The 12,542-nt window shown below is 50.7% G+C and overlaps 1 protein-coding gene across 1 annotated transcript in view; it reads right to left on the reverse strand.

Annotated features, from left to right (window-relative positions):
* The window catches only part of LOC144168401 (chitinase-3-like protein 1), a 7,112-nt gene extending 1,351 nt beyond the window's left edge, over window positions 1-5,761 (reverse strand). Inside the window, exon 1 of the mRNA XM_077697397.1 lies at window positions 4,418-5,761. Coding sequence (XP_077553523.1) covers window positions 4,418-5,761 — 1,344 coding nt within the window. The remainder of the gene's footprint in view (window positions 1-4,417) is intronic.
* Window positions 5,762-12,542: the final 6,781 nt, after the last annotated feature.

Raw genomic sequence — 12,542 nt, forward strand, 5'->3', positions numbered from 1 at the left:
GGGATGGGGGTGACTGTTTCTGGCTCAAACTGCACTCTCCTATCATGTGGCGAAGAGAACCTAGCTGTTTGCAGAAAGGGCAGCTTTTGTCGTACTGGCTGGGGAACATGCCATCGAGTAAGCGGTGGTGAGGGAAGGATCTTGATTGTATCTGTCGATGCATTACTTGCTGCTCCCGCATGAGTTCTGAGAGCGGGGCAGGAAGTCTCTGCCGATCCTCTCGATAGTACCGCACTATCTCCCCGCAGGTGACCATAGGTTGACTTCTGCCCCCCCCCCCCCCCCCCTTCCCTAGCCGTTAACCGGTATGGTAACGCGCGGGCCTGTTGGTGGGCAAACTCACTGCCCTCTACTGCGGAGTGAGCCGGGCACAGGTTCCGGGGAACACAACATGGCGTACAGAGAGAAAATTCTAATGAATGCTGAAAAGGTCAGCCCCATAACGGTAGCGCTTGCTAGTCCGGATGGGTGGAATACAGCGAGATGAAAGGGGGAAATAGAGCAAAAGAAAAAAAAAAAGAAAAAAGGGGAGGGATCCAGGGGAGATGTACACATAAATGTATATGTTCAGAGGGTTCACAGGACCTCTTCCAGCCCTGTTTCCGCAAGAAAAGTAAGCAGAGTTTTTGTTCCCCGCGCTGCCTCGCCATGGTTTCGCCAGGGTCCAAGGACGTGTGTAAGTTCTAGAACACTTCCACGTCGGAGCCGCACAAGTGCCTTCGATGTTGTTGCCTGTTGACTAGCATATCGTGGGCCGCGGCTTAAAATGTCCCCAATGTTTTCAGTAGTTGAGCACACGGGACACAATGGCGACTCTGCCCTCCGTAGCTTAAACGAGAAGCTTCGGGTGTAGGCAACGTTAAGTTGCAGCCGGTGTAGCACGCCTTCAGTGCACTCGGGCAGACCCCGCGGATGCCGGGAATCGCACATGGGGTTAATCACATGGAGAGGCTCAGATGATCCTTCTAAGCTGGCAACTGGAGTTTTCATCCTAGGTGAAATGCAGCTGCTTTGCTATCCTCGCTGGAGGACGGGATTCCAACGGTCGTGGACTTCTCTGGCGGCCGCATCGGAGACGATGTTGCCCATTATACCAGAATGACCTGGTAGCCACTGAAGACGTACAAGTTTATTAACAAACATATAACCTCATGCACGTATATGCAACAAAAGGAATGCAGGGCAAAAAAGGGCAATAAAATAGCATAATGAGCCACTAAATTGAAACATGAAGTTGGTACGTGACAACAAAATGAGATAGAGAATGACAGTGGGGCAACATTTAGCAAAAGTCCAAATGTAGGATGACAAGGCTACGTGCCTTCCTAGGTGCTCTTCCGGAGACATCTAATACGGCATTGCCATCTGTTCACCCAGTCGTACGTACCAGCCCAATTAACTGTACGAACGGTGGTCTTCGTGCTTGCTCACGTAGTAACCTAACAACAAGCGAGAAGAACGCGGCACAAACAAACGAGTTTCACGGGACGAGCGCTTTTTAACAAATTCGTTTCATAGGAAAATTTAACATAATAAGTCATGGACATCCCGAAGAACTGCAGTATGATCGCTACGTCCCCACACTGTCACACTGAGGTGGATTCCTGGTCACGCTGGAATCCCAGGCAGTAAGGTAGTGCATAGCCTCGCCCGCGAACTTCTGCGCCGGGCGCCTGGGATTCCCTGGTCTTATCCACATCCACCGACGTGGGACACTACTCTCCACTACAAACAAGAAATAAAGCTTCACTACAAGAACATTAGAAGAACTCTTCGTACACCTCCTGTTCCAGACAAATCTCTAACCACTACGCAACTACGCATTCTTCGACGCATACAGTTAAATACCCTCCTTACACCTGCTCGTTCCTTTCTGTACCGTCTCCGACACTCACCAGCATGTCCCAATTGTCCCGAACCATACGCTAATTTAGAACACTGCATTTTCTCCTGCCCCATTGCAATTCAATCCCCACATTTTCCCCACACTCTTCCTTCAACGTGTCGGACTTGGCTAGCCTCGTACCAGCTCACGGAACAGTTGGCGTTGGTGAACCTGGCCCGGGACATTCTCGACGCTTAATGTTGCGTTTGAATAAAGTTTTCCCTCCTCCTCCCGCTCCTCCTCCTCGAGGTGCCAAGTAATAAAAATGGAAATCGTGGATTACAGGCGCACGTGCTCTGGAGTATAACTCACCTGCCTGCATGTTTTCTGCCTTCTTTATAAAGGTGAGATCGATCATTTACACACACCAGGCCACATCATATGGCCGCATCACAAGACTTCGTTGAAGATAGGCTGTCTCCTTTCACAAGAGTGACCCAGACGAAGCACCATCACTCTTGCCATTCAAAATACGATACAAAATGCTTCCGCCCGGGTTTTCGTGACTACGGTGCTGGAAGTGGCTGGAAAGTTTTATATAGCAATGGAGCACAGCGGTACACGGTCTACAGTGACAAGCCACATGGGAGTGCTCTTAATGGTTCAAAATAATGCTCCCAGAGCTGAGCATTCGGGGGTGAGCCCCTTAGGCCAACTTAATGGCAGCCACAGAAGAAAAGTATGATGTGAACAACCTCCTCCCATGCTTAACAAAATGATTGGCATTCCGTGTGCTGGCTTATCCGCACCGCAATCTTCTGCTGGTTTATCCCCTTCTTTATCTTTCCTGGTGATTAATTAATTAATTAATTTGCATACCCTAAAGGCCCGATAAGGCATTACATAGGTGGGGATAGAGTGGGGTTATGATCAAAAGTACAGCACATTTTTCCTGCAGAACATAACAATGAAGGCAGAGATGGTGTACATGACTATTGCATCGAGAAACAAAGTACAATCCAGAAACAACGCCAAACAACAATACATTACATTGTCTGAAAAAAGGGGTTCACGCGAAATACACTTAAAAACAGTCAACAAAAACAAAAATGCGCAATCAGTACACTCAACTGGGGCAAAAAAGATACAGAGAAAAAAAAAGAAAGATTTGTGCGACATCAAAACTCCAAAAAAGGTTTTGAGTGCATGTTGAAAGGATGATGAATCGGATAGTAGTTCTGCGCAGTGGCCCGCAGTGCGCTGAATTTGTTAGGCGCAAAAAAAAAAAAAAAAAACAGGAACAAACTGCACGTTGAACTTACCGCTAACACTCTCCAGCTCGTGGGAAACAGTGTGTGTAGGGAAGAACTGCCACTTTTAAGTGCAGAGCCCTTTAGAGGTTTGCCTTGTCGTCGTAGCGCGCAGTAACGCGTAACGCTCTAAGATGTCAAGCGACTGCCGGACCACAACCACCTAAACATCCACTATTAAATAATAATGTCCTACAGGTACTGTCTCTACAACGACTAGTCCCTAGTTGTGTCCTACGAAATGTGTCCCTAGTGGACTGGCCTACCCGGTCGTCGGCGCTGAGGCGTACCCGTTGCGCGGCCGCGACGCGGTGGTAGACGTAGTCTGATAGTGGTGCCAGCGTCGCTGCGCGGGGTGGTTGTGTGGACGGCGTTGGCAACGCGCATCCCGAAGTGGTTCCTCTGTGGCTACCCTTGTGGTAGCCGCTGCAGCCGGAGGTACCCAGGAGAATGCCGGAACGTAACCTTGTGCGTCGTAACCTTGTGAAGCGAAGGTCGACGGGGCGTGAACGCTAGCCGCAGGTTCCCGACCTTCGTCGCTGGGGCCACCAATACGCAGGCTGGTGGTGCGACTAGGACGCCGCAGCCGATGCGAGCTCAGCCCGCTCCTGCCCAGGCTTGGTAGGTATGCCGGTGGCCTGGCCGCACCACCCTGGCTGGTTCCTCGAAGATGGCGTGCTCCTTCTTCCTCCAAAGTCCTTGCCTCTCCCTGTCCTCTCCTTCGGCTCCTCTCTTATCTTCATGGGCTCTGTCGCGGCATTCTCGGATTGGCTCTCTCGCCTAGCTTTCCCTACGCTTTCAATATTCGGTCACGATGCCGTTGGGCTCCATCGCGACACTCGTGGATTGGGCCGTTTTTGGCGCGGAGTTCAAATGTCCGGTCTTCATTTTCTTTTCAAGAGGTTTCGGTGCAACCCCTCTCAGAGAATTGACAAACACACAACACTACGTTGTCCTGTGTTGCCTTCGCTGTGCCCTCTTCTTAATGCCACGCCCTACGCGCTCTTTCTTTCGGGCAAGAGCACAGATTATAAAAAGACTCTGAGCAGACACCTATCCAGTGAATCACGCTTGTGTGTTAACTTAGCATTATCACGTAAAATTGGAATATCACGCGATGCAGCGAGGAGCTTGAAGCCGCAGACAAAACTCTGTATGCGGCATAATTATGCTTCGCGCAGCCATATGGAGCATAAAACTGGTAATTTTATTTGTTTACTTGTGACGCGGCACCATCGGTCTTTCTAGTGTTGAAAGCCAGAGATGCATTTGCGTCGGCTACCATGCCGCTGGAGCTTCGCGCACTGGATGTTTCGTTGTCGTCTACTGGCGTCCCTTCTACCTCGCTGAAGATCGCCCGCACCAGCGGGTTGGGTACCCCGCAGCGTCCCACAATGTCGTCACTGCCCACATCAACGATAATGACTCCCCCGAGGAACATCTTATTGACGAGGGACGCCATTTTGCGTACGCTTCTTTCATTCTCATAGCCAATCCAGATATTGCTGCGCCGCGCATGCGGCTTTTCGCTCTCTTGGTCGTACGCCACGCTCCAGTTTTCGTTGCGGACCAGCTGGCAGACCTCGTGGTACGAGCCGGAGCGCACTGCCCGAGTGCTGCTCCACGTTGGCACCTCATCCTTCGGCAGCGTCTTGGAGAGCGCGCAGACGTACGCTGCCAGTGAGATGACGACCAGCACTCTGCTTCGAGGCAAACCACTGCGGATGGCGCGTGAAAAGGCGTCCTCGACACTGTTGCTCGTTCGCGACGACCGCTGCTGGTAGAAGGGCACCAGGATGTGCTCGGACGCGTTGGCCGCGCGGTACAGACCCTGGGTCACAATGCCGAAATAGTCGAAAAATTTTGTGAGACGCCTCGGCCTCAAGCCGGGCTTGAAGATGCCCGTGTGCAGCGTTGTGGTCACGACGAAGAGCAGGCCGTGTTTGCGCATGAGCCGTTTGAAGTGTGACAGAAAGACGACCATGGGCTGCCGATACTCGGTCTCAACGGGGAACACGCGGTTGAGCACGATTCCGTGCAAGCGGCTCTGCAGCACCCAGCGGGCTAGTTCCACCAGGAAGGTCATGTACACCGAAGCGTTATGGCCCTCGTGGAAAGGCAGCCGTCCTCCGCTGTTCTCGTCGCCCACGGACACCAGGTGCTTGAGGTGAGGAAAGCTCTCGTTCACCGCGTCGCGGAACTCGGTGAGGCGCGTCTGCATCTCGGCGAAGGCGGAGTTCATGTCCCAGCTGTCGTTTGCGGCGCTAAGTAAGCCCCTGAGCGGGAGCACCAGGTGGGAACAGTAGCTGCCCGGGATGTCCCCGGGCCTTTGGGAAGCGTCGGGCCCGTAGAACTGTGCCGTGTTCACGTGGCACATGATGGGCACGGCCCTCTGTCTTTGGGAGAGGGCATTCAATGGAAAAACGGCACTGACGGGGCTATCGGCCTTGCGGACGTCGTAGGCGATCACGCAAATAAACACGCCGATCAGCATCAGCGTGAAGAGCACGCAGCCGGCTCCAGTGTACGTGATGCATGTCTTGATGAACGGGTCTCCCCGCGATCCGAACGACCGCACCAGCGACTGGTGCAGCAGCAACTCCTGGTCCTCCAGCATTTCCGACATCTTGCCTGTTCCCGGCGGCCGCTTTCGCCGGGCGCGAATGCGGCGGACCGTCTACCCCCGCCGTTTCCACACACTCCTTCACCGTCGATGATGATCATTGGTGAATGGGGCATACCCACACATACTATCGTCCAATATAATTGAAGTCAGAAAAAAAGACTTGGTTGCCTTAATTTGGCCATGCAGACAAAACACAAGTTTAGTTCATTCGAAAGATTGGTTCGTTAGGATCATACTGACACCACTTGTAACGTAAACTTCGCTAAGATAAGCTATATAATTAGAAAAAAAATGGAATGGCCATGCGACTCACGGGGTAATTTACCGCATTAAAAGATAACACGTAGTATTCAAAGCCATGCAATAGGCTGAGACCAGAAAAAGCAAACGCAAGTAGGCAGGGCTTATAAGCTTGCAGAACGAGCTATATTTTCGCTTAAATGTAATGCATATTCATTTTATAGCAGTAAGATTGGTGGGATAAACAATGGAAGTTACGAAAGTACACGTAAGCATAGAAGAATCAGTGCGTACCGCTGTTGGTACAGCACGCACTATGCTTGTTATAGCTGCACAGAAGTACGGCGCTTTGGGCTTGTCTCACACGACGTTGGGCGCTTGACGTAAGCGACGTTGTCTTACGTGACCCTGTTTGTCGAGCCTACCCAGCGTTTCACCAAACGATTACTTTCTACAGTAACAAAAACAAGCCAGGTTTAACGTGGACGTCTTCACTGCCCGTACGACCTGCTGCTGTCCTCTGTGATCGAGCTGTTTGGGTTGGGGTGCTACACATTAAGACTAAGATGCCTACGACGCGGCAGGGAAACGGGCAGCCCCACGTTTGTCCGCTAGCGTAAAACCGTAGTCCTTTAAAGTTGCATGCATTCAGCTAATTATGTAGGGTGGATGCTCAATGACAAATTAAAAAAAAACGTGTTGTGTTTCGTGCACTCGTTGCAGCTTCGCTGATCACCCTTCTTCACAGAGTGGAAGGGCACTGATTTTATTTCTAATCCTTTTGGATTAAGGTTAGAACCCATAGCTTGCTATTGCTGGGCTCCTCCCTCACTGAGGAGAATGCACTGTGTTACAGTATATATGTCACATGGTTTCTGGTTTCCTCCCGCAACCTCCGCACAATCCTTCTTTCTGTACCTGATCGCGGATAAGCTTTCTTGCTCGCAAACAACCTTCCCGTGCTCCAGAAAGCAAGGCTCTCCCTTAGCATTATCAAAAACTTCTCCTTCCTGATCTCCCACTTCCCGATTCTGTAAATATGTAAAGATTTTTTTGCTTGCATTATGTTTTTCCAGTTGTTTGTATACGATTATTTCATTTTCTTTTTTATTGTTTTTGTAATTTCCTCCGCGCTTCCAGTCTTTACAAACTTCTCACTTGGCGGTCAATCACCCGAGCGGATATGTCAAGTGTGCGTCGGACGGGGGCAGAGGCGGCGTGATGTTGCGGTTTCCAGTTCTAGTGATTTCAGTGTTTCCGGTTCCAGTGCTAAAAAAACACTCCCCAACCTGTTCCATTCAGCTCATCTGGACGCCCGCTCACGCTTCCATGAAGGGCAACGAATACGCCCACCAACAAGCCTGCGCTTTTACCCCCCAGGCTATGGAGCTGCACGGGGACAGTCACCCGCTTGTTACGTTCAGGGAAATAACCCTACATTATCGCCTTTAGAGACAGACCCTTCCCCGGCCTCACCCTGACCTTTCCAGAGAACAACAAACTACCCTACGGCTCATACAATCCGGCTCCTTCCTACAACCGACGCGTCTTCCTTTAATTAATGCACTCGAATCGCTACGACGCTGAATGTAAATTTTGCTCAGAAGTGGGAACACTCCGCCACATAATCGGGGTGTGCGACTTTAACCCTGAGCAACCTTCTGTCTTCCCGTCAACCAAACAAGAGCAATGTGAGATGTTGCTGTCCAGCCCATATCTTCCTACCTAGCTTCGGCTGGTGGGCAGAGCAGAGGCGGCTCGGGCTGCATATGGGCTCCAGTGAAGAAGGAACCACTCCCCTGGGCCGCCCTCTCGGCTGTTCAGAAACCTCAATACAAATATTTCCTCCTCCTCCTCCTCCAGCTCAGGGAAATCTACAGGTAATGATGGATTTTAACGCGAAGCATCGCTAGTCTCCTGAGGCGAAAAACCCGGTGTTGCCGACGTGGGAATGACGGCGCTCGGTACCTGTACTTTTGCAAAAGTACAAGTACCGAGCGCCGTCATCTAAATGTATGTATGTATAAATCTTTATTAAGAAAAGGGGGTGGCCAGTGGCCTAAGAAGGGGGGGAGGGGTGTTTGGAAGGAGGTGCAGGGCTCCTGTAGACCCTAAATTCTTCGGGCTACGCCTGACTCTTTGGCGAACTCTCAAAGGGAATGCAATCTCTCCTTGGCATGACTATAGGATTCATGGGTGTAGTCCACTCTTCGTATGATGGCACCTGTTGGGCGTGTCGGGTTCGGAGTTCACGGAGGCCCCCACAGTCCCACAGGAGGTGTCGAATGTCCTTGACTGTGGAGTCCTTGCAGTACGGGCAGGGGTACGGTGGGTCGATGAGAGCGGCGGAGCCGTTGCGTCGGTCTGGATTACTAGGTGCCGCCACTTTAACGTAGGAGCGCCACTTGTGCAGCACATCTTCGGTAAAGGCGGCCCCTGTTTGGTCGTTGTAGGTCAGAACTTGAGCCCCTCTGGATAGTGAACGGGTTCATCTAAATAAAAAAAAAGGCGGTGGGAGGAACTGGAATCAAACCCACAAAACGCGCGATGAGAAGCAACAACGCTACATATGGCACATGGCTTTCGAGGTACTTTAAATATACACGAATAGCTGCCAAGGGGTGAAATAGAACCCAAAAGTACTGCGCGCCCCTCGTGGGTATACGACAGCTTTTTGGCAACGGAAAGCGATTATTCCAAAACTCGCATACTTCGCGAACAATGTTTGCTATTCGAGTCCATTCGCAGCGTGTAGTTTTACAATTCAATAGGAGTTTATTGGCATAACTTCCATACAGCTGAGAGCCAGAGGCAGCCAAAAGGCAGGAGCCCATACACCAGAGTGCTGGCTGCCTCCTCAGCTGCATGTTAACAATATGTAGGACATGTGAAAACGATTATGATAACATATATACAGATGAGGGGAGTTATATATACAGTAGTATATACGGGTGAGGGGAGGAGCAGTGCAGTTGGTCACACATCTCTGTACCGCACCAAGTCTTTGAATTCCCGGCACTTTGGGCCTTCCTAGTCTCGACTGGCAAGGAGTTTCATAGCTCAGGGGCTTGGATGAAGAGGGAGCAGAAGGAACTAGCGGTGCGTGCGAGGCGCTTCTCGAGTCTCAGTGGGTCCCGTCTTGAACGCCGCAGGTAACCCTCCGGGATGGGACAGTCGCCGTGCAGAAACTTGTACAGGAGTACCCGCCTGGAGAATAGTCTGCGTCCGTCAAGTCGAGACCACCTCAGGGTCTGCAACCGCCTCTCGTAGGGAAGTTTGGTTGCCTGGTCCTTGATATGAAGCGCCGTCTTCGACGCTTTCCGTTGAACGGACTCCAGCCGCTTTTGGAGGTCAATCTGGTGGGGGCTCCAGATGGTGGAACAGTATTCCAGGCCTGGAAGTACAAGGGCTGTGAACAGCGCACAGAAGGCATGGTGTGGCATGGCCCTTGACGTTCGGGTTATGAACCCCCTAGCTTAGCCTGTTAGCTCTTTTGCAGACATAGTCAACGTGAGGTCTGAGAGACAGGCTGCGAAGTATTCCAAGTATTCGAAATTCTAAGTATTCGAAGTTTCCGAATATTCGTAATTTACGTAAAGAGCAATAAAAGTTGTTGTTGTACAGTCCGCTTTCCTTGACCTTGGTCATTGCCGAAGGGGAGATGGGGAAGTGGAGTTGGAGGAGGAGGAGGAGGAGGAGGAGAAGGAGGAGGGGGGTCTGTACATGTTTATGAGGGCGATAGATAAGGTGATAGAAACCAAACAAATACCAGAGGACTGGCTAGAAAGTAGGATGAATTTATTATATAAAGGCAGAGGAGACAAAGCCAGTATTGATTCATACAGACCACTCACAGTAACGTCAGTGGTGTATAGATTCATAATGCAGGCGATAAAATCAGAAATTCAAGCATGGATGAAAAAAAAATGAAATACTTGTGGAACTGCAGAATGGATTTAGACAAGACAGGCGACTGGATGACAATTTGTTAGTGATAACGCAATGCATTGAAATTGCGAAAGCACAGAATAGACCACTATGGATTACGTTCTTGGACATTAAGACAACGTAAACAGAGAACGGCTGTGGAGAATGCTGAAACTCCAGGGATTAGATGACGAGTTGGTACAGTTTCTTACAGCAATCTATAAAGACAATAGAGTGCACCTTACTTGGGAAGGACAGAAATGCGCCCAGCAGGTCAACAACCATCGGGGACTGAAACAGGGATGCCCTTTGAGCCCAATACTGTCCATGCTTTACATGGCAGGGTTATAAAAGAAACTGGAAGAAAAACAAGTAGGATTTAGCCTAACCCATATGCTGCATGGCGAAGTGGTACAACAGCATATTCCGGGAATGTTATACGCAGACGACATTGTTCTTTTAGCTGATAACCAAACCGATATGCAGCGTCTAATAAATATTAGCGGCCAGGAAGCCACCGACCTCGGTGTAAATTTCAGTGCAGAAAAATCAGGAATAACGGTTTTCAATGACGCTACCACTGACGTAGTGTCTATCCAGCAAGGCGAATTACCTAGAGTCAGTGGCGTAGCCAAGGGAGGGGGTTTGGGGGGGTTCAAACCTCCCCCGAAATTTTCACTGAACCCCGCCCCCTCCTCACTCCGTAGTTTTTAAAGGAACACTGACACGAAAATTTTATGTTACACTCGGCCCACAGCGCCGCGCATAGTGCATCCTTTTCACCAAATTGGAGAACTAGGCTCGTAGCAAGAGAAAATTATGAATGACGGCGATTTTCTTGCGACTTTCGGGGCCCTCGAAAAAGAAAAAAAAAAAAAAAAAGACTGGAAGCAAAGTGCTTCCTTCCGCGGCGCGTTTCGCCCCTCAAGCCCGACTAGTCCACTCGGTACAAGCCTTGTTAAGATCGGCCAACACGGGCCTGGGAAAAATTCCTCGCAAGCTCTCTACCGGGGTGTACGTGGATGAGTCACTTGAAGGCACGCGGCGTAGCCGGGGGGGGGGGGGGGGGGGGGGGCTGACCGGGCTTCAGCCCCCACCCCCTCCCCGAAAATTTTCCAGCCCGTGCCGTGCTGCCTGTTATGCCTAAAGCCCTATAAATACAGGGGCTTTAGTTATGCCTAGTACGCCGCCTGTGAACAAATGCGCACAACCTTCGGACGTGCCACTATTGAAAACATTCACGACTCAATACCTGTCCTAACGCATTGGTGCTTACACAAACGAAGCGCCCGCGTCAGGATAATTGCGGAGGGGTGCAGCTCCAAAAGCGATGGCGCCCTCGGGTAAGCTCAGCCCACGGGACGCTAAAGGCGTGCTCTGTGTCCCTTTGTGTGTGGCATGTCGCCACACAAAGAATAATTGGCCGGCTGAGTCGTTCTCAGCAGAAGAGATTGACTCGTCACAATATGGCCAGGGAACCAAGGAGTGGTCCGCACTAACTGGAAGCGTAGAAAAAGAAAGACCACCAGCCATTGATGGGTGAAGGCTGGTACGATGAAGGCCGGTAAGGGAAAATATCTTTGTGTGAGTAAGCAGAACCACGTGCAAGCGCCGGTGGCAGACAGTCAATACTCCTGCAAGTTAACTGAAGAAAGCGATGGGTCAGGCTATTGGGCGAAATGTGTGCTTTAGCTGGATGCTGCAAAATATCCCCTTCTTCCGTGCGTCCTCCTTTCCCTCTTTCGTTTTCACGTTTCTGTGGAGCCCGGGAGGGTGTTGGCGTGGGATAATTCCTTGGTCTCAGCTTGCGCGCACTGCGTGTCCCCTTCTGAAAGCGGTGTTGCACACAGTCATTTTCTGCGGCACGCTGCGGCACGCTGCGGCACTCTGCGGCTCGCCGCCCGAGTTCCCGACTTAATCCTAAACGTGAAGGCACGACGGTCACCAGCCCTGCAGACGGCGGTCGCGACAGTAACAAATACCCGATGGCCATCTTCGACCTCAGTCACAACTAAAGCCTCTCCATTGCGTCCACGGTCGCTTTTTCCCTGGGCGGCGGCTGCCCAGAGCAGTGTATATTCAGAGGTCGAGTCACAACGGCGATATGATAGAACGGCGCAAGGACAGCAGCGCCCTGGCTTTGCGAAGTGCCAACGCACAACAGAGACCCCAATTGTAAGTCATTTTCTTCCCCTGACCATTGATTTATCCTTGCGTTATCCCTGCAGTTCTTTAATATTTAAATAATCGCTTTCTAATATTTACACGATGTCACAGTACCTTTATGTCTGCGAGCCAAAAAATTTGTATCTCGTTTTATTTCAAATGCAATATTTGCGTTTGAATTGGTTGTTGAAAGGAGCGCCCACGATGAAGCGGATAGGTAACTTTGAACGAGGGAAAACGTAAATTCAACTCTATCCGCCTGATTATCCATGATGCACAAAGTTGGCAAAGGTTACTCAGAGCGTATCGGGACAGCGTTACGTACATGAAGAGTTACTGCTGTCCACGAAGTACACGAAAAGTTAAGGTGCATGAAGAGTTAAAATACATATTTGTTCTCGGTGCAGTTCTAGTAGTTTGCTTCATTTACAGGCATGCGACTCCATGT

This window comes from Haemaphysalis longicornis, unplaced genomic scaffold, assembly GCF_048455015.1.
Source record: "Haemaphysalis longicornis isolate Haplotype H1 unplaced genomic scaffold, Haemaphysalis longicornis Haplotype H1 scaffold_2, whole genome shotgun sequence".
Classification (NCBI taxonomy): Eukaryota; Metazoa; Arthropoda; class Arachnida; order Ixodida; family Ixodidae; genus Haemaphysalis; species Haemaphysalis longicornis.